Here is a 27,237-nt window from a genome sequence, read left to right as displayed (position 1 = left end):
ACCTCGAGGCCCGTACCCCGCTTGGTCTAGGCCAAGCTGGCTGAACCTAACTCTCACACACTAAAATTGTACCAAAATCGGAGCAACCGTTTCGGAGGATTTCAGTTATATACAAACGTACAGAAGATTTATAAAAGATATATTTTGTAAAATTACGATTTAAAAGAGTTTTTAATAGTGCCTTGAATTATAACGCTTTTAGACAGACATTATACTCCGCGTAGAAAACATACAACAGGAATAGGCTATTCCTTTCTATGAATCAGACACATTGAACATTATTACACTAAATAAATAATATTTATGCAATTAATATTAAGTTAAATTGTTTTTTTAGTTATTTTTTCCCCTCGATATTTTAGCATACAATGTAATGTTATTTATTTCACATGTGTTAAGTAGTGTTAAGTATAATATTTTTATTATATTGATGAACTCTTTTAAACTCATGTTATGATACATGTTATAAATTGTTGTTTGTATTTGAGCTTACGTCATTTGATAATGACATGCGCTGGCAGTTTGAATGGCTATAGATTTTTCCACTATAGTTTTCTTGTGAAAATGTCTTGAAACCAGTGTTCAATATAAATTAAGTTCATTGAATTGGTTTTTTATTTAATGGCATTTACAGCGAGCAAACTGTTAATCGTTCTGTTATTTTATCCACCATTAATATTCGCCATTTTTTCACTTATTCAAGATTCTACCAATGATGCCGTATCATATCAACGTCATAGTTGATTATTATTTATCCTAACTCAGCAGGAGCAATTGGAATCGGTGATTTACTTAACTCACATTAAAAAAACATAATAACAAAATAAACCAAGTCAAATAAAACTCTAATAATGCTTGAGTATTTTCATTACGTACGATTTTTTAATCCGAAGTGCGATCTCGCAAGAGACTACCTCAGAGTAAATAACAATTAAACCTCGATCTGAATTCCAGACCTGATTGGTTTTCGTAAATTACGACTTTTAAAGTCTAAGGCAAGGTTCAGAACAAATGGAAGTTTTGTATTTATTCGTGGGTACTTTATTATTGCTTTGCAGTTTCAGTAACACCGGTGATACTGTCAAATAAGAAATAAAGTTCATCTGAATTAAATAAGCATTGAAAGTAGCGTCTCATTGGTATTGATTATTTCACGAATTTCTTAAATCCTTTGTAATATAATGCTTTGATCACGGTATATGAAGTTTGTTTGCAACGAATTAATTATATATGCATAATGATTTCAAAAATGTTATTTTTTTTATTATTGGTCAAGATAAAAATGTTTGCTTTATGAAAAACGAAAATGGAACTGAAATCGAAATAATAAAATAAAAAAATCTAACTAATATTCTAAACGAATGTTACAAATTTTGAGTCAATTATACAAGAGCTTCCTTCTTTTGTTGCTATTTAAAAAAAGAAACATACGTCGAAATTATATCGCAAGAATATTAATTAAAGAGATGACGTTATGGCACAAGTAACTTGATAATATGTACATGCTATTGTTATGCAATTGTTATGTACTTAAACATGAAATTCAAGCGGGTGATACTCCGCAGAAGAACTACTCATATTATAATAAGTAAAACTTCTCCGAAACGTGCTGCATGCTTTGGTACAAGTTTTATATATATTTGTTTAGTATATTTTTCAGTTAGATCTTAAATATGTTTTCTCATTTATTACAGTACATAAAACTATTTTAATAAAACTGATACATAAATTAAAACAAGCAGAGTTACATGGATATTATAAATGTAATAAACTATAGCGTTAAATTAAGTATTCGTTGGTCGTACGATTCTATTCTAAGGCTACATTCTATTATATCTATAAAGAGAGCGAACGTCAATCTTTGAAAGTTTTCTTTGTCCTTACATGTAGCTCATGCCAATACAGTAAAGACAATAATGTCAGTAAAAGTCAATTGATTTTGTATTCAAAGAGTTTCGAGCTTATTCCACTGTGTTGCTCCGAAGACAGTTGGTGGATACATATGTGGTAGAATTACATGCACTTTTGCAACACGAAATAAACACATATTATTGTTATTAAAATTCAGTGATGTTTAACTGGGTTGGAACCCACAAAACCATGCGAATCGAAATTACTAGTCCAGGAGGTCGTATTTAAATTAATTTCAAATGACTAAGACGAGACAGCGACGCGTCATACATTAGTTGCGAACACAATGACCGCGACCGACCTTCGGAGTCGGTCATCAATTATGCAAATGTTTACTTCATTTCACACTCATGGGAAAATTATTCATTAGGTCCATTTTGAAGTCATTTAAATTAATTAATTATTTGGCTTCCAAAATTATCTATATATATATCTATAAACATCGAAAGTAACACGTATTTTTTTTATTTTTATTCAACGTAGTATTACATTATAACCAGTTCGGAAAAGAAAATGTCCTGAACTCAGAAGAGTCAGGAAACGTAACTCAGACTGAGTTTACAATTTTTAGTATGATGAAGAAGGCGGTCTCATTCCCATGGTGCTATCGTAACGTCGTTACGTCAAAGAGCGTCACTTGATTTGGAAAACTGTGTGACATATATCCGACGCGCGCTCAAGTCGAGTTATATTTTATTAAATTCACTTCTGTCTTTTCCTGTTTAATTTATAATACTAGGTGTGACGAATTATGATGTACGTTTTGAGAAGTATGAGAAATATCGCAGAAAATGTAAGATCAATAGGAGGAAAATGTAATTCAACGCAAAATTATCATTAAAATTATTTGTGTACACAACAATTTTATTTATTATATTAGAAAAATAAACATATAGTTGTGACATCCAAATCTTTATCTTTAAGTATTAATGACATCCATCATTTAAGTATAAGCGCAAAAGTTTCAGCCTCAAATATATGAATGTATTTTGAAAATTCTTATTTATTCGGTTTTTTTTTAATAACATTAATTGAAACGCATGCTTGTGCCGTTGTTGATACTATCTTAAAATATTTAACTTACTAAAATATTTTTTATTATATTCTGTATTTTAATCCACTAATCGGCATTGGAGCATCGTTGTCGAACTCCTATTACTTTACTAGTCTAGCCTTTTCCTCAAACGGATCAAAGTCAAAGTCAAAAATCTTTATTCAATATAGAAGTGATTACACCTACTTATTGATAGTCAAAAATCTACCACCGGTTCGGAAATTAACACCTCGGACCTGAGAAGAACCGGCGAAAGAAACTCAGCGGGATATTTGTTTTTATATTTGGATAGTAGGTCTAAACCCAGCAGTATAACATTTACAGGTTGTTACTGTTTTTGAATAAATTTTCTGTCTTTGAACCGATGATAGTTTGGCTGATATATATTTAATGTTTTGTTAATCTACGTTGCAGCCGAGTGTGGCGACTTCGTACCGGAAGACTACCCGGACCACACCTATCTTAGCGGCTACAAGTTCTTTCCCGGGCAAGATTCAGAATCCGAGAGGCGGATAATGGAGAATCACAAGAAACACATGTGAGCCAAAATAATTCGTATAAGCTGTAAGCTGAGGTCGGAATTCATATACACAAATTATAATTTATTACCTTATTAAAACATCTACATACATCTATTATTAATAGTCTCACATGATTTATTATTGATTTTCAATATTAAAAACAATTATTTAAATTATGTATAATAATAGTATTATATTTTTTTAACAAGAATACATTATTAAGAGTATTCAGTATACTTGATTAAAAATGCGTTGTTAATGTTTCATAATAAAATTTAATCTTAATAAATAAATTATTATACTATAACTTATTATTATATTTTAATGTATTTATCTTAACTTGCAATGTCCTGAACTCAATTGTTTTGTCCTCAAAGTGTAATCAAATTAAATATATAGTTATGTAACATTTTTGTATTTTCTAAATATAATTTGAATTCTGGATTCATCTTTTCTAAGTAATCAAACATGTTACGACGATCGTGGTTTTTTGTTTTGTTGAAGTAGGCAATGGTGTTAGTATGTAGGAAACGAGGTCGTCTCATAGATTGTTTGCTCGGATGTTGTTCTGTATGCATCTTACATTATGATAATGTATGCTAATCTCGTTGCAGCGGCCAAAGCCCTGCGGAGGCGGATTTGAATTTATTAGAAACAGCGCGAAGATGCGAATTATACGGTATGTAAAGCTATACACATTATACACCTGTTATTACTTCATCTATGTCAATGGTATAATTCAACTGGGCGGCCGTCCAGAGGTTATAAAAGTTCCAAAAATTGCCCTTAGTCGCCCTTAGTCTTAAGTCGTGAAAGTAGTAACTATGTTCAATATCAAGTCAATCAACCTGTAGTTTTCGAAATCTGGTGATGAGTGATATTTAAATATTCGAGATTTTGAAAGAGGAACATATTTTTTTATTACGTGTTACTGACAAAACAGTTTTTTTTATAATTGGCACAAAATGTTTGTATGTATGGACAGCAAAAGTTGAAATTGAATTTATGTCTCACTCAAAAAAAATATCTTTAATTAAAATTTGTTAAATAAATAAATTACATTATCTCTATCAATTTTATAAGAAATTGTATTTGTAGGTCTATTGATGAAATACTATATAAATAAAAATAGGTATTTGCAGTTATTATTTGCAATTATTATTAGCAAAATTGGTATAACTCTTATGACCAGTTGTTATATTGGTATCAACCTTTCTTCACAAGAAAAAGTTATGTACTTAATTTCGGCAAAACGATATTAATCTCTAACAAATTTATCAAATAACCGTTTATATATTAACTCTGTAATTTAACATATAGGTATAAAAGTACACGCAGCAAAGGATCACGAGGGCGTACCGCTGAATCTCGCAGTTGCACACATGGGAATCGCAGTGTTCCAACACTTCACTAAGATCAACACCTTCAGCTGGGCCAAGATCAGGAAAATATCATTTAAGAGAAAACGATTTCTTATCAAACTACATCCGGAGGGATATGTAAGTATTCGCCCCATACTTAGTCCTTATATCGTTTGCAACGGGACCCGCTTCAGCAATAAACATATAAAACGATATGCAATTGGAATAATACAGAGAGGAGATTTATGATTTAGAGGACCTTTGCGATATAAATGCCAAATTCCTTCCGAATACACCAGCTGTCGAATCAATATAATGCTAGAAGCTGCTACGAATACAAATCTTCTAACGTGTCCAATGTCCATCTCTAAGTAATATTAAAGATTTCCATAAGTAAAACTCACAGAACTTAAATGTTCCACTCAAACGTAGCGGGCAAATGCCTTTTCTCTTGATAAGTAGAAGGATTTAGAGATAATTCCGCTGCATTAGAACTAATTATATTAGAACTGGTGGTTTTTATCATAATCTTTTCCGACATCAGCAAGTTTCCGAAATGTAATATATTTAAATGCATTTACCTCATGGAAAACTTGTTTTTCTGGTCCTATCAGCTTAGTATGATAAAAAAGGAACCTGTCGACCGAAATACGCAGCGAAATTGTGTGTTAATTTTTTTTTTTATTTTGTCTAAACAGGGTTACTATCGCGATGTTGTGGAGTTTTTCTTCGAAAGTCGTAACGAATGCAAGAATTTTTGGAAAAAATGTGTCGAGAATCATGGCTTCTTTCGTTGCTCGAGCGTACCTCGCTTGCCCAGACATAAGACTAGAGTTATGTCTAGAGGGTCTTCCTTCAGGTAATCAAGTGTGATTGATGTCATTATTATTAACTTGATATAAATCTAAACTTAAAAATTAATAAGATGAGTTATATCGTCAAATATCACCACTAAATTTCTCGTTCAATAGTTTACTAAGTTGTCGATCAATATTGAAAGTTAAAGTCAAAATCTTCATGTAATATAAAAGTATTGCACTCGCTTAAAAATTTTGTTGGTCAAAAAATGACTACGGACTCAGGCGTGAGTAGAATAGGTGAGCGAATTGTCGTGGTTTGTTAAAGCGTTCTCACCCGACAATGGAATTATTAACTCGGTAACAATGGTAATAAGTGCTGCAAAGAAAAGACTATTATGTTTTCATAAATGTATATTTATGTATATTTTTTATTTGCTTTACTTTTAAGTGATAATAGTTAAATTCTATACACGCACTTCGGCTTGACGAATGCCCACTGTCCTCTTAAGTGGAAGGCGTTGCGAGCTGGCGAATTGTACAGCAGGTGCATCGCGCACGTGCTTGTTGTTTACCTTCACCGGCAACAACGAAATAAATTTAACACGTGATATCTCAGTGGTCCAAAATCCGGCCCACCTGAGCTCTTGATATTATTTTACATGCGTTATTTAATATTTTATAGGTATAGTGGAAAAACACAGAAGCAGATTGTTGAGTTCGTAAGAGACAACTACGTTAAGCGACAGACATTCCAAAGGTACGTATTTCTTGTTTTTCCTTAGCAGTCCCTAGTTTGTTAACTATTTAAAAGATTCCTTGCATGACTTTAATAACGAGCTTCAGTGAAAAGTTATTTGCAGATATGCTTTGGTAGATTAATTTTAGTCAGTAATTGCCTGTAGATAGACAGCTCATAGTACGTTGACGTTTCGTCTTCTAATAAAAAGTCTCGCCATTTATTCCAAACAACGATACAAATGTCTGAATTGTATTTGATTATTCCTTTGACGATAAGATTTTTTTAGCATTATAATTTATTTAAAAAAATGAGTGTTTGGCTAATAAAAGCATAGATAATATTCTTAAATACTAAGTAAGTCAATGTTACTAAATATATTTTTGGAGCCAAATCAGATCGTTGAATGTGACTAAGTAATTATATACATTAAGGGCAAGTGGACAGCATGGGTTGGGAAACACAAGCTTTTGGTCGTTATACAAGACTCTCGGTATATTGTTGGTTTACCAAACGAGATTTGCATGTAACTCGAAGTCCCTAAAACAAATAATTAGTACCGGGTAGAGGAGGCTTCGAATGGTTTTGTATTATCAATGGTGATTAGCATTCTCGAGCATGCGCTGTATACGTTGAGACTTTCGCTTCTTCCAAAACTTGAATCAAGTGTAGTCGTTATACGACACTGACTATCGGTCGGAGGATGGTACGCTCGTTCGATGTTACCCGAGTCTTCGCTTTGATAACTTTGTAAGAATCAGTGTTACGTCACAAAATTTGCCAAAAATTGGTACCACCGTCTCCAATACAGCGCCACGCTCGTGTTAATCTGTCGTGACGCTTTCGATTTTTAGATATTTTTTATAATCTACCACTGTGCACATTTTTGTCGTATCCCTACCCGTTTTATTTCATACATGGTTCTAATATCAGTAGATTTTTCATTGATGTTTTTATTAGATTTTCTATCTCCATGTGCCACAAATTACAACATTCGCACTGTCCAATGTCCGTCGTCGATTCATTCCGTATCGCCCGTCCCCGTTCATTACGAGCCGTGGTTCCAACGTCCGAAGCGAACACGTCGCGGGCCGAGTAGGGCAGCCAGCAGGAGTCCCGGCGTCGGCGGGACTGGCGCTCGCGGAACCAAAAGCTGGTGTGGTGACCATCCTCTGTCCGATGTCGCAGGTCGGGCTCGTTCCGCACGTCGCGCTCGGCGGGCTCGTCGCGCGGCAACGTGTCCGCGCCCGCGCTCAACGCCAGCGTGTCCGCGCACCCGCTGCTGCCGCTGCCGCCCGGCTCCGACGGTAGACTCGATACTGTTCGTAGTGCGTACCGCGAGCACCGGGCCCGATCGCTAATCATTGCCGTCGTTTGATTTAGCGATTTCCCTGGAGTGGGACAAGCAACCTCACTACCTGGAGGCCTCTCTGATGATGAAGGGCTACTCGGCGGAGGAGGCGCGTGCGGCGGCGCGCCGCGCAACCGCTCGCCCACCCCCACCAGCTACCGCCTTCGCCTCCACGAGGGACAAGGTGCGTCTAGTCTCCGCTTTGAGTTCATTTTAGTTGTTATACATTAGTATAGAGAGGTGGCTTAGATAATTGTTAATGTTAATCATGTGTCATTAAGGAAGTATTTCAGTTGTTTACAAATTTGAATAAAACGTAATTTACACAATTTTTAAACATTCTGCTTTTTTTTAGTATATAAATTATTAGTATTATTTTCCACATAGAAAAATATTTTCTTTTTCCAGCTATCAAAACTGTACTGCAATCAAATAGTAAGGGTTTTATTCAAAATAGATTATGTGTGTCAATCGTATCTAAACATTTATATCTTTGTTAAAACCTTAACATCACACAACATTGAATACTTAACATCTTGTCGCTTAGTGTTTGTGGTGTCCGTTTTGATTGTTTTCATCGGAAACGAATTATTTTACAACATATAATAATTAATTGATTAAAATATCATATCAACATATACGTTTTGCAATAACATTATTTTAACATATCGATTAAATAATAACCTATGTATTTTTTATATCCAATGTGATTTATTTTGCTTTTATATTATTTATTAAATGATATAATGCCAGATATTAAATATTTTAAATGCTCATTTGAATTTTATTTAAAAGTTTTTAATATCTGCTGTTATATTAAAATGTTATGTTACACCATAATGCACACGTTATTTTTATAGCACCTAACATTTGGCTTCGTATATGTATGTTGTTCCCATGTGATATTTACATTATATGGCTTTGTATTATAGCAAGCGGGTCCAGAAGTAGTGACCCATGCCGAGGTCAATCATCATCCTATGGAGGATTCGCTTCCGCCTCATCAGATGACGACACCGTTGGTAAGTTATTTTAATATTCGTTACTATTAATTTACAATTCGATTTTTTTATATATTTTATAATTTTTAATTAAGATATATTTTTGGTAAGTTATATTCCTCGTAAAACTTTTTACCGTTAAAAATAGTAACATATTCATATAAAATGAATAATTTGTCGTATTACGTGTAGACATCTCCGGAGAGTACGTGGATAACGGATGCGGAGGACAGTGGGCGCGCGCGCGCTCCCACTCCGCCGCCTCGTGGGCCGCGCCCGCACACGCCAGGTCAGAGCGCCACGCTCACCCACACACTCACGCACACGGCCACTCGCACACACACCCACACCCACACACACACTGTCACGCGCCACGCCGCAGACTCCCCGCCCCCTAGCGTCTACCCGGACTTCGTGCTCGCTAAGCAGTCCTCCAGCTTCAACAAGTCCTCGGAGCGGCTCGAGTACGAGCTGTCGCAGAGCAACATCTACTCGGCGTGCCCGTCCACGCGCTCGTCGCGCTCGGCCGCCTCGCTGGTGCTGGACGAGCAGGACGAGCTGGCCGAGCCTCCGCCGCGACGCACGCTCTGGCGTCGCAGCGCCAGCTGCCGCAACCTGCGCGACTACAGCTTCGACGAGGCGGGCCGCGCCCGACGCCGCGTGCCCGACACGCGCAGCATGCTCGCCGACCTCGACGCGTACCGCCCGCCGCTCGCGCGTCGTATCGACTCGCCCATCACGCGCTACGACGACGCACGTACGCTCGCTTTCGTTCTCGCCGGGGGAGGCTCGATCGACTCGCAGAGGGAGATGATAGGCCGCGCTTACTCGTCCAGCTTCCCGGGCGCGATCAGTGAGCCGCGGCTCGACCTGCCGACTTTCGCTCGTAGCGGCTCACAGGACGACATCTCGCACGACAGCTACGAGGTTATCGAGCGATCGGATGACGAGTGCTCGGAGCGACGACGATACGCGCGCGTGCGTTCGCTGTCGCGCTCGGCGGTCACGCGCACTCGCTCTTGTTCGCTCGACTCCGGCAACGACTTGCCCTCGGACGACGATCAGTCGCTCTCCCACCTGTCCGAGACCGAGGACGGGGATGTAGATCTAAACAATTCGGGGATCAAGTATAAAAGTGATAACGATTTACCGCTGGATCCGTTCCTCGTTGACGATCCGAGAATACTTCCTCGAGAGAAGCTCTCGGTTCGATCCGACGGGAACTTCTATAAAGAAATTAAACGTGCTTTAGGGTCTCGTACGTCTAGTCAAGAATCAAAAAGTGATATATACGACTCGAAATTATCCAAAAGTAGCGCCGAGTCTAGTAAAAAGTCACGTGATAGTGTATATCATACGGATAGTAAAAAATCGCGAGAGACTCTAAAAAGCAAAAGTTCTGATAGGTCCGGTTCGAGAACTTCAAGCCAAGATTCTAAGTCCGATTATTATGACTGTAAAAAGAATCTCTATGAGCCCGACGATTTAAGTATTAGGCGGCGCAGTGTCACAAGTATACAAAATGCATATATTGATCCTTTTGAACCTATTTCACCTTCTTCTAGTCCCGATTCTGGTAAAGATTTTTATGATACACAATCAACGTTTGTTGGCATGGAAAAACCGGAATATCGAGAAAAAACTCTATTCGATAAATCTCACGAAGATCTTATAGCAAACTTGGTTACTTCACCCAATTACTATCATATTCCAACACCATACTCCACATTTCCGAGCAATAATAAGCATAAAGAAATTACTCATATGCATTCTACTAGTTTACAAAATGTAGAACTGGATCAATATGGACAATATTCAGATTCAAGTCCAATCAAGAAAAGTGATGAATTTTCAACCGAAGAAGAAGATATGCATCCACGCACAACTCATATATGGCCTGAGAAAATTGCCGGCCTGGAAACAGAAATTGATAATAATAGATCCACTAAAATACAAAATTACCAAAGACGACGTTCATCGGAAACGGTATTTAGTTTTGATAAAGATAAAATTGAATCTCTGACTAGATCAATAAGTAAAGAAAATCAGCCCTCTCATTTGGTTAAAGAATCATCAAATGAATCTGACGTCAATGTGCGTGTTTTGCCGGCAATGGATAGTATAGAGTACGCTAAAAATAGAGCTAAAGCAGCTGCAATACAGTCAGGTACTTCGTCAATTCTGCAATCTGAATTTGACAAATCTATGCGTGGCAAAGTTCATACACATATTGTACGAAAAGAAAACTTAAAAGAGGAACTAATGGCCAAGACTCACTTTGATGAATATAATCCTAAGCTTATTCTAGATACAAGTTCTAGCAGTCGTCTTGCAGACACCGCTGTTCCATATATTCATCCTACAGTGGAAAGAACAAAGAGCGATCCTAATAGCTTAGCCAATAGACCACGATTTAGTAGTGTGAATTCAAGAAGACATGTGCTTATGCATCAAAAATCTATAGATTTAACTCCTGCAGAATCAAGTGATGAAGATTACATCTTTCGACAAATACCAAGCGCTCCGCCAATAGCCACTAAGCGATCGCATTTTGAATTACCTGCTAGACATTCCGAAATTGTCCGACCATTATTTGATTTGCCGCAAAATTATTTTAAAGAATTCGATGCCTTCAAAGCTGGTTTTAATGATAATAAAAAAATAGCTGATGATAGTTATGATATTCCGTACGTTTTACACAAAAGACACGTCATGAATGGTACTGCTCCTTCTCCCCTTGATGATAAAAGGGTACCGCCCGACATTATAACTTTGCCACCGCAAAATGGTCGCCATATTGTAAATGCACATCCTAGATGCAAATATCATGATCATCCAAAATCTCCTCGTTCACCCAAATCTCCTAAATCACCGAAATCACCAAAATCTCCGAAGTCGCCTAAATCACCCAAGTCGCCAAAATCACCTAAGTCACCAAAATCACCAAGAAATAGTATTCAAACTGACCATGTCTCTAAATTTTTGGAAGTTGAAAATCGTGATTTCTTGTTTACTCAAAATATAGATTTGTCGAAAGTTGATCCTATTACCTTAGAAGTAGATAAAAGTGGGCAGTTACAACATTTACCGAGTCCGAAAAGAGATATATCAAAAACATTAGATTCGGCTTTGCTTGAAACGTTAAACTCTAAATTGAGTCAGATAGAAAGTGATTCGGCTACAAGCTCCAAAACAGACAGTATGAGGCAAGAGCCTCAATACCCACACGACATAAAATTTGCTATAAACGGGCGTAATGTTCAACAACCACCTATTTGTAAAGATCCAAAGCCCCTTACTGCTGCTGAAAAGTTACGGGCAGATATTAAGTCAAAATCAGAAAAGTTGCCCACCAAAAGAATGCCTAAAGCTCGTGGAACTGGTAAAAAAGGTGTTGGTGGAAAGGTTAAATGCAAAAGTAATAATAAAATAAGAATCACATCTTTTTCATCAGACGATGAAAGTGTTGATTCAGATGATGTGTTTGGTACCACGGAAGCAGCGCCTAAGTTAGAATTTTCTCCACCACAATCTCGTAAAGACTTAGAGCCCATATTACAACTCGAGTATGATAAAATCACTTCAGGGGCTTGGCACAGAGGTCAAACAATGAGTTCAACAGAAATCGAAGGATCACCGCCGCAATGTCGCAAATTAGCAGAACTGGAGGCAAAATACAATCCACAAGTACTCGATAGTGTTAGTGGGACTGCTACTGAATTAAGGCGAATTTCTGAGCGGTCAATTTCTATTCCGAGCTCTGAAGACGACATCGTTACTAAACCACCAGAAATAAAACAAGTCAGCAAGGAAAGTTCTACTTGGGAGTACAATGAAAATATTCCGTCTCCCATTCTCGAAAGTACTGAATTTTTGAAATCAGATGATGAATTATTAGTTGATATGGAAATTCAAAAAGTGACTGGACCTCGTACTCAATCAGAAGAAAAAAGTGAATCCTTGCAAGTCGAGAAAAAAGATTCAACAAAACTTGATATAAAAAAAAGCTTACGTGATGAACTAATTTCACCAATGCTTCGTAAAACAGGTGGCACTCCTATACTCTTTGCTCATGCTCGATTAAACCTTTCAGAAGGATCTGTATTTTCATTACAACGACAAAAAGCTACACAAGAATCGCCAACATCGAGCCGTAGAGCTAAAAGTTTAGACACACCTGTTATACAACTACATAGATTACCACCAATGAATGCATTTTCTTCAAAAGATGATACCGTGGAAGATATTAATGAAGAGGGGGATATATTAGAAGAGAAATCGCTATTAGAAGATAAGATGGCTAAAACTACTGCTGTTAAAAAAGAGATAATTGATAAAATTGATGAAGAAGAAGAAAATACAGCAGAAGCCTTACCATCCAAGCCAGCTTTAATTGATAATGAAGAAATGAAATTGTTAGAAGAACTAGTGGAACAACGAAGGCCTCGTTCGTTTAAACGGCAATATGATTTAAGCAAAATATTATCGAAAGCTAAATCACCATCGAGGTCACCGATTGCTCGGTCACCTATATCACGATCTCCATTATCTAAATCACCTTCAAGATCACCGACGTCTTCTTTAAATTCACCAAGAGGAAGTATACGGAAATTATCAGATCTGAGCGAGGATCAAATAGTGCCTGATATTGAAAGAATAAAACGCAAAGAGAAAAAGAAATTGACCCTTAAACCAAAGTCTGATGATAAACAAAAAACTAATAACAAATTAAATAAGGCAGGGTCTTTAGATACAAATGCGACTAAAGTTAAAGCTCTTCAGACACAAAAATCGTTGCCGTCTTCGCTTAAGGAAAGGCCTGACTTCTTAACTGTTCCACCCTTGGACATCGCTAGAGCCCATAGTCAAGAGTTAGATCAAACTGCAAAAAGAGTTGCAAAAGAAAAATCTAAATCTCTAGAGAAAATGGAAGTTAAACGTGGAGGTAGTAAAGAACGCACCAAGTCTCAAGAGGATAGCGACACTGAAATTGCAAAGCGGAAAGAAAAGCAGCAGATGTTATTTGAAGCAGCTTTAAAACAAACTAAAACTTTAATTAGTCCAGTAAAAGACACAATACCACCTTTCCCAGCCCCAGAAGATAAAATTTTGGTCAAGACAGAGGGCGATAAAATTATTATCGAAACTAAAATAAATAGCAAAGCAGAGGATCATGTATTTATTGCTAAATCACCAAAAAAGCTAGATAATAAACTAGCTGGAAAGATCAGTAGAAGCTTCGAAGATCAAAAGACGACAAAGACAAATAGCAAAATTAATAAAAGCATGGAAGACAAAACAAGCCAATCATTGGAAGATAAGTTTGATGATTTGGCAAGTCTACAAAAATCACCAAAAACACTATCGAAAAAACAAGAGATTAAACAACAAATCGAAGGAAAAGTAGTTTATCAGAAAGTTCATCCAAGCATAAAATCAAAAAGTCTTGAGAGAAAGGTTGATCCACACTTTGAAGCAAAAGTCAAATCTAAAAGTTTGGATAGAAATTATGTTACCCCAGCATCTATGCATGAACCCATGACTGATAAACATTTCAAACAGGAAGTTGTTACAGTTGATGTTCACCCAACAGTCAAAGAAGAAATTGATACTATTTCTCAAGACTATGATACAAAAGAAACTTCTCCTACGCACAGTTATAAAGAAAAGACTGAAGATGATTCTTCTATTGAATGGATAACTAGTTCACAACATACTGTTATCGAAAATGATACTCAAACTGTAATAATGGAACGCAGGAAAATAGAAATATATAATAAACAAAAACAATCAGAACTGTATGAAAGTAAAAACAGTCAAGATATGCAAAAACGAATTGAAAGTAAAAAAACAGAAATCACACGTGTAACTAGTGAAGAGGAATCTATTACTGAAGTTAGTGAATTAAAAATGTCTGATGAGAGTAATATGTTAGGTATTTCACTTCCTTACATTGATGCTGATAGCTCATCAGATCAAGATCAAGTATCTAAGAGAGAGAAAATAACGAAGTTGCATCTCCAAAAAAGTGATGATACTGGTTCAGGAATCACTGCGGATTATGACGAATTCACGGCTGATACAGAGCTACCTCATTCAGACACAAGTAAAAGCATAAAAGCCTTAGAAGCACAGAGTACATTTGAAGAATCATCGGCAAGTTTAGTTGAATTTCTAAAGAATGAATCTATGTCTCAATTATTTATAGAAAACGATGCAGAATGTGAAGATAAAATTCAAGATTTTCCGAAGTCTACAGATTTAGCTTTAAAGTTCAAAAATAAAAACAAAATTATTGTTACCCCGCCTCAAGAGAATAGTCCAACTATTGAAAATATACCATTTATTGATTCTGGTATTTCTAAGTCGGGACATAAATCGGAATCAGGAGATTATACCGGAAGCTCTGGTAGCGTAAATGACATATCGCCCTCGGATCAGAAAAATGAACAAAAAGCATCAGCTAATCAGCTATCAGCTAAATCTAGACGCGGAGAACTGCTCAAACTAAGCGCAGAACGTTCACGAAGTTCAGAGTCAACATCCTGGACAAGTATAGAAAAAGATGTGAGTCCTTCAAGTGCTAATATTAAAGGAAGTTCAATTGATGATGAATCGAGTGTAAGTTGTTCAATTGCGAGGCCTTTGGGTATATCACAAGATATAGAAAAACTTAATAAAAAAGATAGAGAGTGTCTGGAGGAGCTAAAACAAGCAATGGAATATGGTGAAGAACATTTGTTATCTCAGCATACTCTGTCAAGTGAACATTCAAAATCAAATTCTAAGTCTCCATCACCCGTGCCTGAAATCGGCCGTATTGAAAGTCCGAGAAGTCCATCAAAGTTCAGTACAAGAAAATCGCCAACACCAACTTTAGAAAAACAAGGTCAGGTGGATTCTCAAAGGGCTCCTACTGATTCGGAGTCTAGCTCTGAAAGTATTGATAAAACGGTTGAACAGCTTTCTAGGCCTAATCAGAGAAAGAATGCTTTGGATAAAATAGGAAAATGTGTTGTAGAAGAATCTGAATCAAGTCAATCAGCCGGTTCAAAAGCTTCTGATATTAAAAAAGAGTTGGAAAAAACTGTCAAAAAGACTAAAATTGCCATTACAATATCACAAGAGGATCAAAATATGACAGTTGATTTTGATGATGATGGTAACGTTATCACATCATCTTTTGAAAGAGAGCTTATGAAAAAGAGGGCTTTAAAAGACGTTGACCAAAAAAGCTCATCGAAATCAAGTATGGATACTACTACTACAACGACACCTTCGAAAGGATCTCTGAGTGTAGATGATTCATCTTCTAGAAGAAAAGGACGACTCGATGAGCAAAAGAGTTCTTCAAAATCAAGTATGGATTCCAGGGGATCTCTTAGTGTTGAATCAAGAGGATCTTTTGAAACGACTGAATCTACGTCTGGATCTTTGGGTGAAGCATATCGACGTGGCGAAGAACTAAAACCTACTTGGCGACCTTTCTTTGGTGCTTCGGGTAGTGAAAATAGTACTAGTATTGAAGAGGCTTGGATCCCTCAAGATCACGAAGGCTATGAAAGTTTGACAATGAATAAAGATGCATTTGAATATAACAATCAACGTTTACTTGACGACTTTCATACCTTTTCTAAAAATCCACCTCTTTCAACTAATACATCGAAAGATTCCACGGAAGCTGATTTTACAGACGATTTAAATGATTTTCCTGTTAATTTTCTATACCCAGCAACCTCTTCTACAACTTCCGATGTTGTTATTGGTTATGGTCAAAACTTTGGCCGTACTTTGTCACGAATATCAGAACGTAGTACTACATCTGAGAAAACTAGTGCTGACGAAGATTCCACAAAAGCTTGTTCGCGATCCGAAAGTATTAACGAGGAATCATTAAATTCAAGTGATCATCAAGCTAGCTTAAGTTCAGACCCACCGAGCAACGCTAACGTTGCCTATATATCTGATACAGATCGTAGAACATCTGCTGAGATGCCTGATATTCCTATAGATCAAACCAAAATAAGTGAAATGTACTCAGAATCCAAAAAAGATCTAGAAAAAATGAATAACAAGAAAGATGAAATAACTGATTTAAAAAAGTATGAAGATCGTCGTAAGAAATCGAATAATGGAAAAAATTTAGCACCGCTTAAACAATCTTCAGCTAGCGAAAGCCAAGACTCTGAAGACTGGCCATTGCCGGAATTACCTCCACAAGCTGTCTCTAAATGTACGTTTTCAGAAATAGCTCGACAAAAATCTAGTGATAACGATGATTTTAATTCTTTTACATCGGGAACCCTAGAAACACCAATTGTTGAGAAAGTTCATATTTACTATATGAGTAATGAGCCAGAACAAGCCATGAAAGTAACAATTCAGTCTGAGAGTTCTAAAGGGCAAGTAGGATCAGATGACGATAGTGATACTCTAAATAATGACGATGATTTGGAAAGGGATATACAAGAATCAAAGTCAGAAAAATCAACTGAACAAAATGTAGGTATTGATAAAAAACATCCTAAAGTTATACCTTACGATAAATCAGGTTATATGGTAGAACCTTTAGATAATCACGATGAATTTACATGTCTCAATAAAGGCGTAGTGCCTAATTATGACAAATCTTGTTTAAGTGGAACCATAAGCAAAGCTACGTGTTTAATGGGAGATATGGGGACATGTTGTTCAAGAGCTGAAAGTAAATCCTTTAGCGTAAAAAATAATTTGGAAGACAAAGTTATTATAAGTCAACCTCAAAAATCGCCTACTAATCATAGTCCTATATATGATGATGAACATCTTTATACTGATGATGTCTTCGGTGGCGACAGTAAATCACTTTCACCTGATTTTGATAAAGGTTTCTCACAGGTTAGTGCACAAAAGTTCTCTTTCGGCTCCAATAATTCAGATACATCCATGGATGACTTACTTTCACAAACGAATGTTGAAGATACAATTAGAGCTGTTACTAAACTTAGTGTTGGCAGTTCCAGTACATGTAAGAGGTGTAGTCATAGCAGTCATTCCGAAGAAGAAACAAGTTCTTTTGGTACGGACTTAGATGGCACTGTTAAAATTGGCTTACCCCAGAAAAAATGCACTCATAGCTCACATTCAGAAGACACATCGATTTGTTTAAGTATTTCTGAATGGTCGACGGGTACAAATACAGTCAGGCAATATGCGAATCTTTCAGCATCCGAAAGTATATCGGCGGTATCTATTCCAAAAAGTGACAAATCTGATAAAACTGCAATAAAAAAATATTCTACATCCCACTCAAGTAAAAAGTCAGAACAATTACCAAAAATGGGTTCACAAGCGGAAGCAAGTTCTAAAAGTAGTAGTCTTGATAAAAGTTCAGAAAACATAAAATATGATAAATTGTGCAGTTCGGAAACGACAGTGTCAAGAAAAGTAGACAGTAGTTCAGGTACAAAAAGTGATAGTACCCTTACTTTAGCTCAATCTATATCTGAATGGTCTGCAAGTACCAGTCATACACTTGTAGCTACGGCCCGTGAAGATCAACAAGATTTAGATACAAAATCAGATAACACGATCGTAAAAGAAGCTTCATCAATTAAAGAGAAATGTGATATGGAAAATATACCTAGCGAAAAATTAACTCCAACTAATGATAACGATTCTAAGGAACCCGTACTCAGATTAACAGCTTCTTATACAGGTAAAAACGATAAATCCTCGTCAATTAGTTACAGTGATAAATCAGACAAGTCAAGTTCCAGTTCTTTGAGTAGTCTACAAAAACATACTAATGGTGTACTCCGATTTGATCAACGTTTAAGAGGTTTTCCAGCTTCTGAAGATTTGACAAAAGAACGATATGTCAAAGCGCCTCCAAAAAGCTTTAGTTACGAGGAAGAAACACATAAACATGTTAGAACCACTACAATGCGCTGTCAGAGTGAAGACAGTGGGTACAAGCCTTACTATTTTGGACCCCAACCCGAAATAGATATTGACATACCATCCCAACTTTACAGTCAAGAAGAAAAACATAGCGAGCGATACCAAAGTCAAGAGTTCTCAAGTATTATTCGAGAAGAATCGAGTTGTCAATTTATAAGGTCTGACTACAAACCATTAGCAAAACACGCCAGTTATGATGATAAAACTCTTTCAAAAAATCAAATAAAAGAGTATAAAATTTCTCAACAATATCGCAGTAAACCTAAGAGTTGGTCATTCCATGAGCATTATTTATCATCATCTGATTTACCGGTTATAACGGTTCCTGAAGTACCCTCAGTTCATAGAGAATTACAAGAAAAAAGATCTGCTGAAAGATCGGGTAAAACCCCTCTGTCAAGATGTTCTCCATATTATTCAAGCAGTCTAAGTTCCGAGTCTCCACCTATTCAACCTCAAAAGACGCCGGTGAAGAAATCATTACTCGTTAGGAATATTTCGTTAAAAAGTCCACCAAGTGGTAATGATACTGATAGCTCTTTAGATGTTATCAGAGATCCTCGTGAAAGAATGAGAACTTTTCGACGTAAGAAACAAGTAACAAATACACGTAAAAAGCAAGAAAAAATACAGGATGTACTCGAAGAAGATTCGACCAAAAGTCAATGTTCGTCGGAAAGTGACAAGTTCAAAGGAACTAAATATTTATCAGTAGATGATTCACTTCGACGCATGGAAAGCTCGGAATGTTCTGATAGTTACATCCCTGAAATAGAATCGGGTTCATCTGAAATGTCGAAAGCTGATTCTAAAAATGAACCTACTAGCTATTCCGAAGATGATGAACTAGTCAATTATGCGAAATACAAAAGCGCATCATACGAAAATCAAAAATTTCCTGTTAATATAAATCCAGTTCAATTCCAAGGTTTTGGGTCTTCCGTTGAAGAAGATGAAATGGGTTTTCCCAGATTTGATAGATTGGGTCGTTTGCGCCATCCATATCTTGATTCTCAAGAACCACCTTTTGTACCGGAAGGTAGTCCACCAAGAACTTCTTATTCAAACAAAAGTAGCCGCCAATCATCACTTAAGAGGATGAAATCAACAGGATATCGCCAATCTGACGATAAAAGTCTAGGTGAATCATCAGGTCAACACCAGTCGAGGTCAATGTTTTATGATGAACCGAGTGACAAAGAAGATTCTGATGATTACGCCTACCCTATCGATACTATTAAAAGAGCTCCTAAAATAAGTAAATCGGGAAGTTACTTATTTGAACGCGGAGAATCAGTTGCTTATTCTGATACAGAATTGCCTCAAGATAAGGATGAATACGAAGAGTACAGAGGCAGCCCATATCCCGAACACTATGAGGATGTCGATATGTTCCAAACTCAAGAGTTTTATCCTCAATATGAACACAACACTGAACGAAGGGATGGTAACGAAGAACGCTTCTCTAGAGATCTCGATCAGCGTTTCAGCTTAAACAATGTTGAACGTTTTTATTCTAGTCACTATGTGGATTCCCAAGCTTCGAGTGATAGCCCAGAGCAAAAGTTTGATGTATCCACTCTCCCCCCTCCCTTATGCTCTGATGACGAGAACGAATAGCTAAATTTCTAAATGATCGCACTAGACCAAGTCACCGTAGACTCCCCCGTTGTTGGATGATTGTTAATTATTCGGTATGCGAGCGTGTTTGATTTAATTAGCGTTTCGAAATCTTAATTCTAATTCGCAATGAATTGTTATAATCGTATTGAATATTACGATTCCTATTAAATTAAATATTTACATTCTCACTTTTAATAACTAGAAAAAATATATAGTGCCAACCGGATAGCGTGACTATTATTATTATTAATTATCGTGTAATTTTAAAACGATATTAAACCTTACCTTAGCTTATTAAGTAATTAGGCGTAGTTAAATGTGTATTGGTCGACGGTATATCTTATTTTGATCGATTCATTTATTATATAAAAGTGATATTTAAAAATGGTGGATTTTTTTGTCATTTTATTTTTTGTTATTGGGTTTCTAAACGAGGTTGAATCATTGTTTAACTTATATTAACACATATAAAATTTAATTGTATACCAAAATTGTATAATTCAATACAAACGAGGCTCACTTTTCGTTCCAAGCTATTACTATGATTATATACTTAACTCTATTTTCCTTGGACTGAAAATGTATTACCTAATGACAAATAAAACTTTTAATTCGAATGTTTAAACTTTCTAGTCCAAATCCGCCTTTGTTTTAAATTGAATAATAGTAGTCACAACTTCGTAACCCGAATCATTCTCAATATTATATTATGTGTGAAGGCTGTGATTATATTTTTGTGTTGAGATCCAAGATCTTAATTTTAATTTATAAATATGATTGCTCAACTAATTCGTCTCAAGAGACAATTAATTTATTATGATCACTTCATATACAATAAGACTTGCAATCGATAATCGTGCCAAATCTGCTCAATTTTATCCACACTTTATTAAAATGATTTTTATTCGAATTTTTAACCAATGAAATGTAAACAGTACGAGTAAGGTATGTTATTGTCAAAACTATCGATCCAATTTCGTCTTAGTATGTGAATGAAAATAGTTCTAAATTATTAAGCATCGAAATACAAAGCATGAGTAGATTCGACTGTAGTGATGTCTGTATTAGATTCTCATTAATATAAAAAAAACAACACTTCATTACCATTAGAAATATTGAAACTAAACGAATAAATAAAACGTATTCCATATTTAATTTTAATATATTATAAGTTTTATAATTAATAAATATTGCTGTTACGTTTTCTCATTAATATAAATTTTCAACGTCACTTATGCTTTCAGGTAGATAGAAATTAAACGCAAATGCCATATGTACGTCATCAAGATCATGTATGTATTTATACACAACGTCATTGGTAATAATTTGTTGAAAATTTATGAACTGTTTTATTGTTAAATTTTTATTGTTTAAGTGTTGAATAAATTTGAAATCAACGACTGATCAATCATAATAATTGAATGTTTAAATCGTTGCACTATACGTCTTCAGAATACTTTGTTTAATATAACCATCTTCGTAAAAAATCTAAAATAAAAGCATTTCCGTATTCATGTATTTAACATATACATGCATGGTTGTTAATTCGGTACAAATGCATCAATGGATGGATGCGTGGGGTTAATGACATTTGTTAGTGAACTTCCAGCATTCTATCTCAGTAAATCTATATAGTCTCCTTACCGAATTTCTGACCAGACATGTATTGCAGTAACTGGATTAGCATTAAGTCCATTTAGTAATAGTCGCATTCAAGTCTATATAGAAATAATATGTTGTTGGAAAGTTTTTATTTATTAAAATACAGCGTAAATAATATGAATAATGTTATGTCTGTATCGGTTATAATTTTGTTGATAAGATAAAAAAAATCGATGCTTTTTTGTTCAATAGTAAACACACTAAGATGAGTGTTATTCTGAGCGTAAGAAGCATGACAAGTGCTGTTTTAAATGGTTGCCTTATTTCTTTTTTTGCTATGTAAACCCAATTTAGGAATTAGCAAATATCTGGGCACTTAACAAAAACTAAATGCAATAAAATAATATATTAATAAATCAATCTTATTTTAAACATTCGAATGTAATCCTAAACATTTAAATGAATACATTTGTTCTATAAGAGCTATTTTCCTTGTAAAATTAGGAAATAATCAGACTTGTTGTAATGCTTCTAAGGCACAGAATTCTATTATTGTATAATTATAGCAATATTTAACCAGTCTTAGTTTGTTTAAAATTCGTTAACAGTAAACGAAGATATGTTTCAATGATCACAAATTAATAACTTTGTTCAATTAAAAGTGCACGTGACATTAAGCGCACGGGACTTAAGTTAAATACTATATTAAGAGGTTATTAGACCTCCTTAGTTAGTGCAATAATAATTGGCATAAAAAAACAAAATAGTTGTTAATAAGTATTTCGAATTTTCGATTGAGATTGTACAATCAGAATAGACTGTAATGTTATTTCATTAATATTATATGACTTTATTATTGTAATTGTTTTGAGAGTTTCGAATGTTACTTCCTTTTTGAATTTATATGTAATTGTAAGTTTACTGGGTCCCCGCAATACGTTGGCCCTCGGGCTGAGGATCGGTAATACAATAAATAAATAAAATGAACGAATATCGATGTTTTAAATTTCGATTTTATAGATTTATTTTTCTGTATTTTATGTTCGTCCCTTAATAATTCTAATGCAGCCGGAAATTCGTGTAAGTGTATCCAGATGTTGGCATGTTATTATTTTGTGTTTTATTTTACGATTAGAATTGCAAATAGTTGTATTATTTTGTATTTTTATATTTTGAATGTGTTTTTGTTTTTACATTATTTTTTTCACAGGTTTACAAATTTTATTTCTTAATCAAAAATAATACCGTTTCACACATTACTCATTGCGTTGCCGTTCAATGTATGAACATTTTATATAAATTTGGGATATTTTTCTGTTCACGGACATTATGTAAACACTTCTAAAGATATTGAAAATTTTTATACTTGAAAGTTACATATCCCTCATTTATAAACGCTTTTTATATAAGATTTGGTGCCCTCAATCCTTCTTAGCTTCTTTATAACCTTTTTTTTTTTTTACTTTTAAAATATTATTTGGTACAATATATTCAGTCACGAATGTAGCAGTAAGTTTTAATAGCGTACTGCGCCAACAGATGTGAGCCTCCAAGAAGACGACCCCACGGTGTCGTCGGCGAGCCTGTGCGTGTCGCCGTCGGCCAGCGCGGCGGGTCCGCTCGGCGCCTCCACGCCGCTCGACCGGCGCGCCGACACCAACGGGTACCGCGAGCGACACGAGCGCCTCGACAACCGCAGGGACTGCGACACCGTCAACGGGAACGTACACGGTGAGCTGGGCCTCTTCGTTGACAAAAGTACTCGAATTGGGTATTTGAATAATTTTCTTTTGTCATAAATGACCTTCTTATTTACTCTTGTTTTCTACAACAACATAACATTTTTCAATTTACTTTGCAGTTAATATAGTGTCGGCGTCGACTCATAATATGGATGTCCTGAGCGGCGGAGAGAGCGACGCGGGCGACACGTTGTCGAGACGGAACAATAATAGGTAAACATTGAAATGTATTTGTGTAAAACATTTATTTATACATAATATTATTGTAATAATGAAAATGAAACAAAACAAAGGTTGAGCAGTCATCATTAAATTTGGATGTTTCAGCATATCATCGGGCGTAGCGGGAACAGGCGAGACGACGAAGCGACGCGGAGACATCACGTACTACGTCGCCAAGGAACTGCTTATGACAGAACGCACGTACAAGCGTGATCTCGAACTCGTCACCGTCGTAAGTACATTTCGTGATATTTTATTTTTATATTTAATGCCGTTCTTAAAATGTGATGGGCCGTATTATTATATGGATATTAATTGAGAGTCTCGGTTAACATATTTCGATAGTAATGCTAAACATCATATACCCGCGTCTTTTATATTCCGAAATAGATCAAAAGCACGTACCCGCTGTTCCGTAGTGGAGCAGCTGTCACTTTATCCTCCAAGGCGCCGTCGAGCTGTATATAAGAGGTGCGTAGTAATGAGTGCGTGTGGTCCCCGCAGACGTGGTCGAAGCGCGTGGGCTCGCTGGGCCGCGCGTCGGGCGGCGCGGAGGCGGCGGCGCTGGCGCGCGCGTGCCTGGCGCTGGAGCCGCTGGCGCTGCCGGCCGGCGCGCTGCTCGCCCGCCTCGACCGCGCGCTGTCCTCCGCCTCGCCCGCCGCCGCCTCGCCCGCCTCGCCCGCCTCGCCCGCCTCGCCCGCCTCGCCCGACGCCGAAGGTAGCCGAATCTTTATACAAGTGTTACGTCTTGTAAATGAATATATACAAAAGTGGTTATGGCGGATGAATACTCATCATCTCAGGAGAAAGTGCGATTTTAAAGCAATTCATACTTTGCCATATAGAATAATTGTAATAATTTAAAGGCATTTGATATTAAAGGATGTTGGGTAGAGACCCTTGTCCTGTAGTCAGTGCACATTGTAAACTTGCATGCTGATTCAGTTATAAGTCTCGGAAGTAAGTATTCTGTAGTTACACTTTTTTTTAAATCTTTTTTGGTTATAATTTATCGGGACAGTGCATGCAATTTTCTTTCGTTAGAGTATGTTTCGTAATGGCTCATGATGGTCGGTCGCTATGAGTACGATTTAATTCGCTATCGCGTGAAAGTAAAGGCGCGTCGCCGACACTGTAACTGAACCTTTATGTAAATGACAGGATGTCACTTATTTTTAAGATTGATATATTTCTTACAGAAATGGATCTGGAAACATTGCTCGCTTTACCTGCGGGACCGTTTCTCGCTTACCTCGATCGTGTTGTTTCTTGTATCGAATTACCGATTCAGTGTAATGGTAAAGTGCATGTTGGTGTTTACGTAGAGAACATGCCAATGTAGTTACGCTAATTGTATGACATAAACGGCGATGAACTCTGTAGCATCACATCATTGTTATATTTCCATACTAAATGCGCTATCAATGTTGATAACATTATTATAATTATTCCAGTTTCACGTATGTTGCTTATCGATATGTTTTCGCCGCTTCAAAGACTCGAGTTTCCATAACCATAGAGCAGGTGCGTCGCAACGACGCCGAATCTGATGCGTGACTGTCACATGACTGAATAGAAAAGGGATTAATGTAAAATCAATAATAATGAAAATTTAATTTAACATTAAAAAGTTTGGGTAAAAACTTAAACAGGTTCCTAAACTGTAAATATAGATAACATATTAGTATAGTAGCAGTATATGACATACAAATATTCGGTTTAAATATATAAATACAAATATTTTGAAAATATTCTGTTCTAATAGTACGGAAACTATTAGGCGAATAATCATATTCAGCGCGAGTGCAAAACACTTTTATCTCAAACTGCGCGAACTTCTTGATAAAGTGGCTATACCTATAGTTGCTGTACAATATCTTTACAACAATGTTATGTATATTCACAGGAAGATTGACCTTTAACCGAAACAGTGACAATAGGCTATTTGACTGGTTTTTAAAATCCATTTTATATTATTGAGTACAAGTTAAAGTACCCAGTAATGGTATTTTTTTTAAATTCTAGTACATATTTGCTGAAAAATATCAAACTAAAAATTATATATTTAAATAGCGCGCGATAACGCTACTTTGACAATATGGAGCTGCAATGGAGTCGGTGACGTCACTTGCCTGTATTGTAATCTGTGGCACATATAATCCACATACAGTAGGCAAACGAGGTTAACAAGCAAGTCACGTCATCATAAACTCGACCAATCAGGAGCTTTCTTCTTCTTTCATGTGTCACGAGACAAAAGTTTAAAAAATGCATTTTTATTTATGGATTTTTGAATAAATTAATTATTATTTTCAACTTTCGTTAATAAATAACAATTTTTAAACTCATAATATATATTGATTACAATAATTGACACTTTATTTTCCGCATTGTCAAATAGCCTATTATTGTAGAATCGACGAGAAAAGTTAAACTTATAACACCTAGTTTTCGACCCCGTAAAGTCGATACATCCTTCCTGTGGCCCGGTACCTTAAATACCTGTAATAAATTTAAATCACATATCAAAAAAACATTGATAAATAAGGCATATTATACAATACAAGATCATATTAATAATAAAAAAGCGTGCTTAGTATTTGTTGATTACCAGATAGGATAAATATAAAGTTAGTTATACTTTATTGACAGAGTCTTTAGTTTAAATATTAGAAAACGGTAACAACTGAGTTTCTTGCCGGTTCTCGGTATAATACACGATATATTTAATTCAGTGCAGTAACATGACGACTCAAAAGTGCTTTTATGAACGAACTTGAATAAATAATATATTGATTTTATTTGATTTGATTTGATTAAAGTATAATTCACTGTAAACGAGTTCATATTACGGGGCTAATTTCTAAAAAATTAAAATAAAATGATTATATGTAATTGCATTTTTCTAATCATAAAATCATTACATTTGCTTTCGTGACAAGGCTAACCGCCTACCATATCATAAAGTAATTTGTTCAATTTGTACGAGATAATCTACATAATATCTATAAACAAACAATACCGATATGTTCTCTAACTTAATATAATTGGTTTCAGATAACGAAGAACCTGAGTATAAAAAAGTAGCGGATTTACTACACGATTATTTATCAAGTACATATGACGTGAGTATGCAGTCGTTTTAGTAATTATTTTTATTACTCTATACAAACGCTCTCATTTTCGTACTTCATCAATCCACCACTGGACCTGCGTCAATTCTCACGGTCCCATACTAAGCGTATCCATTGAGCACCCGCCATTAGCGTTATGTTATCAGAACATGGGGTCTTGAGAACGAATATAACTATAAAAACGAATGGGATTCGTTTTAAAGCTTTTCCTTTTGCCATCTCTCCATGTCTACTTTC

At 35.9% G+C, this 27,237-nt stretch overlaps 2 protein-coding genes across 5 annotated transcripts in view; both read left to right on the top strand.

Moving 5' to 3' along the window:
* Positions 1-27,237, top strand: part of LOC113392326 (FERM, ARHGEF and pleckstrin domain-containing protein 1-like) — a 50,177-nt gene that overhangs the window by 18,514 nt on the left and 4,426 nt on the right. The window contains exons 6-20 of one of the 4 annotated variants that reach the window (XM_026628695.2): positions 3,380-3,503; positions 4,101-4,165; positions 4,807-4,985; positions 5,546-5,706; positions 6,330-6,404; positions 7,572-7,690; positions 7,767-7,918; positions 8,143-8,169; positions 8,667-8,756; positions 8,928-9,024; positions 23,442-23,633; positions 23,764-23,857; positions 23,972-24,098; positions 24,371-24,584; positions 26,924-26,991. In XM_026628695.2, coding sequence (XP_026484480.2) covers positions 3,380-3,503; positions 4,101-4,165; positions 4,807-4,985; positions 5,546-5,706; positions 6,330-6,404; positions 7,572-7,690; positions 7,767-7,918; positions 8,143-8,169; positions 8,667-8,756; positions 8,928-9,024; positions 23,442-23,633; positions 23,764-23,857; positions 23,972-24,098; positions 24,371-24,584; positions 26,924-26,991 — 1,784 coding nt within the window. Of the gene's footprint in view, positions 1-3,379; positions 3,504-4,100; positions 4,166-4,806; positions 4,986-5,545; positions 5,707-6,329; positions 6,405-7,571; positions 7,691-7,766; positions 7,919-8,142; positions 8,170-8,666; positions 8,757-8,927; positions 9,025-23,441; positions 23,634-23,763; positions 23,858-23,971; positions 24,099-24,370; positions 24,585-26,923; positions 26,992-27,237 lie in introns of those variants that run through there. The other 3 variants (XM_064220840.1, XR_010309995.1, XR_010309996.1) reach the window with 3 other exon arrangements.
* Positions 9,030-20,711, top strand: LOC113392324 (uncharacterized; the record flags this gene model as incomplete). The annotated part of the gene is made up of 1 exon (XM_026628692.2): positions 9,030-20,711. A coding segment is annotated over one exon (11,268 nt), but the record flags the coding sequence as incomplete, so codon positions are not given.

This window comes from Vanessa tameamea, chromosome 5 (assembly GCF_037043105.1).
Source record: "Vanessa tameamea isolate UH-Manoa-2023 chromosome 5, ilVanTame1 primary haplotype, whole genome shotgun sequence".
NCBI classification, from domain to species: Eukaryota; Metazoa; Arthropoda; class Insecta; order Lepidoptera; family Nymphalidae; genus Vanessa; species Vanessa tameamea.
This window is presented reverse-complemented; position numbering and strand designations above follow the sequence as displayed.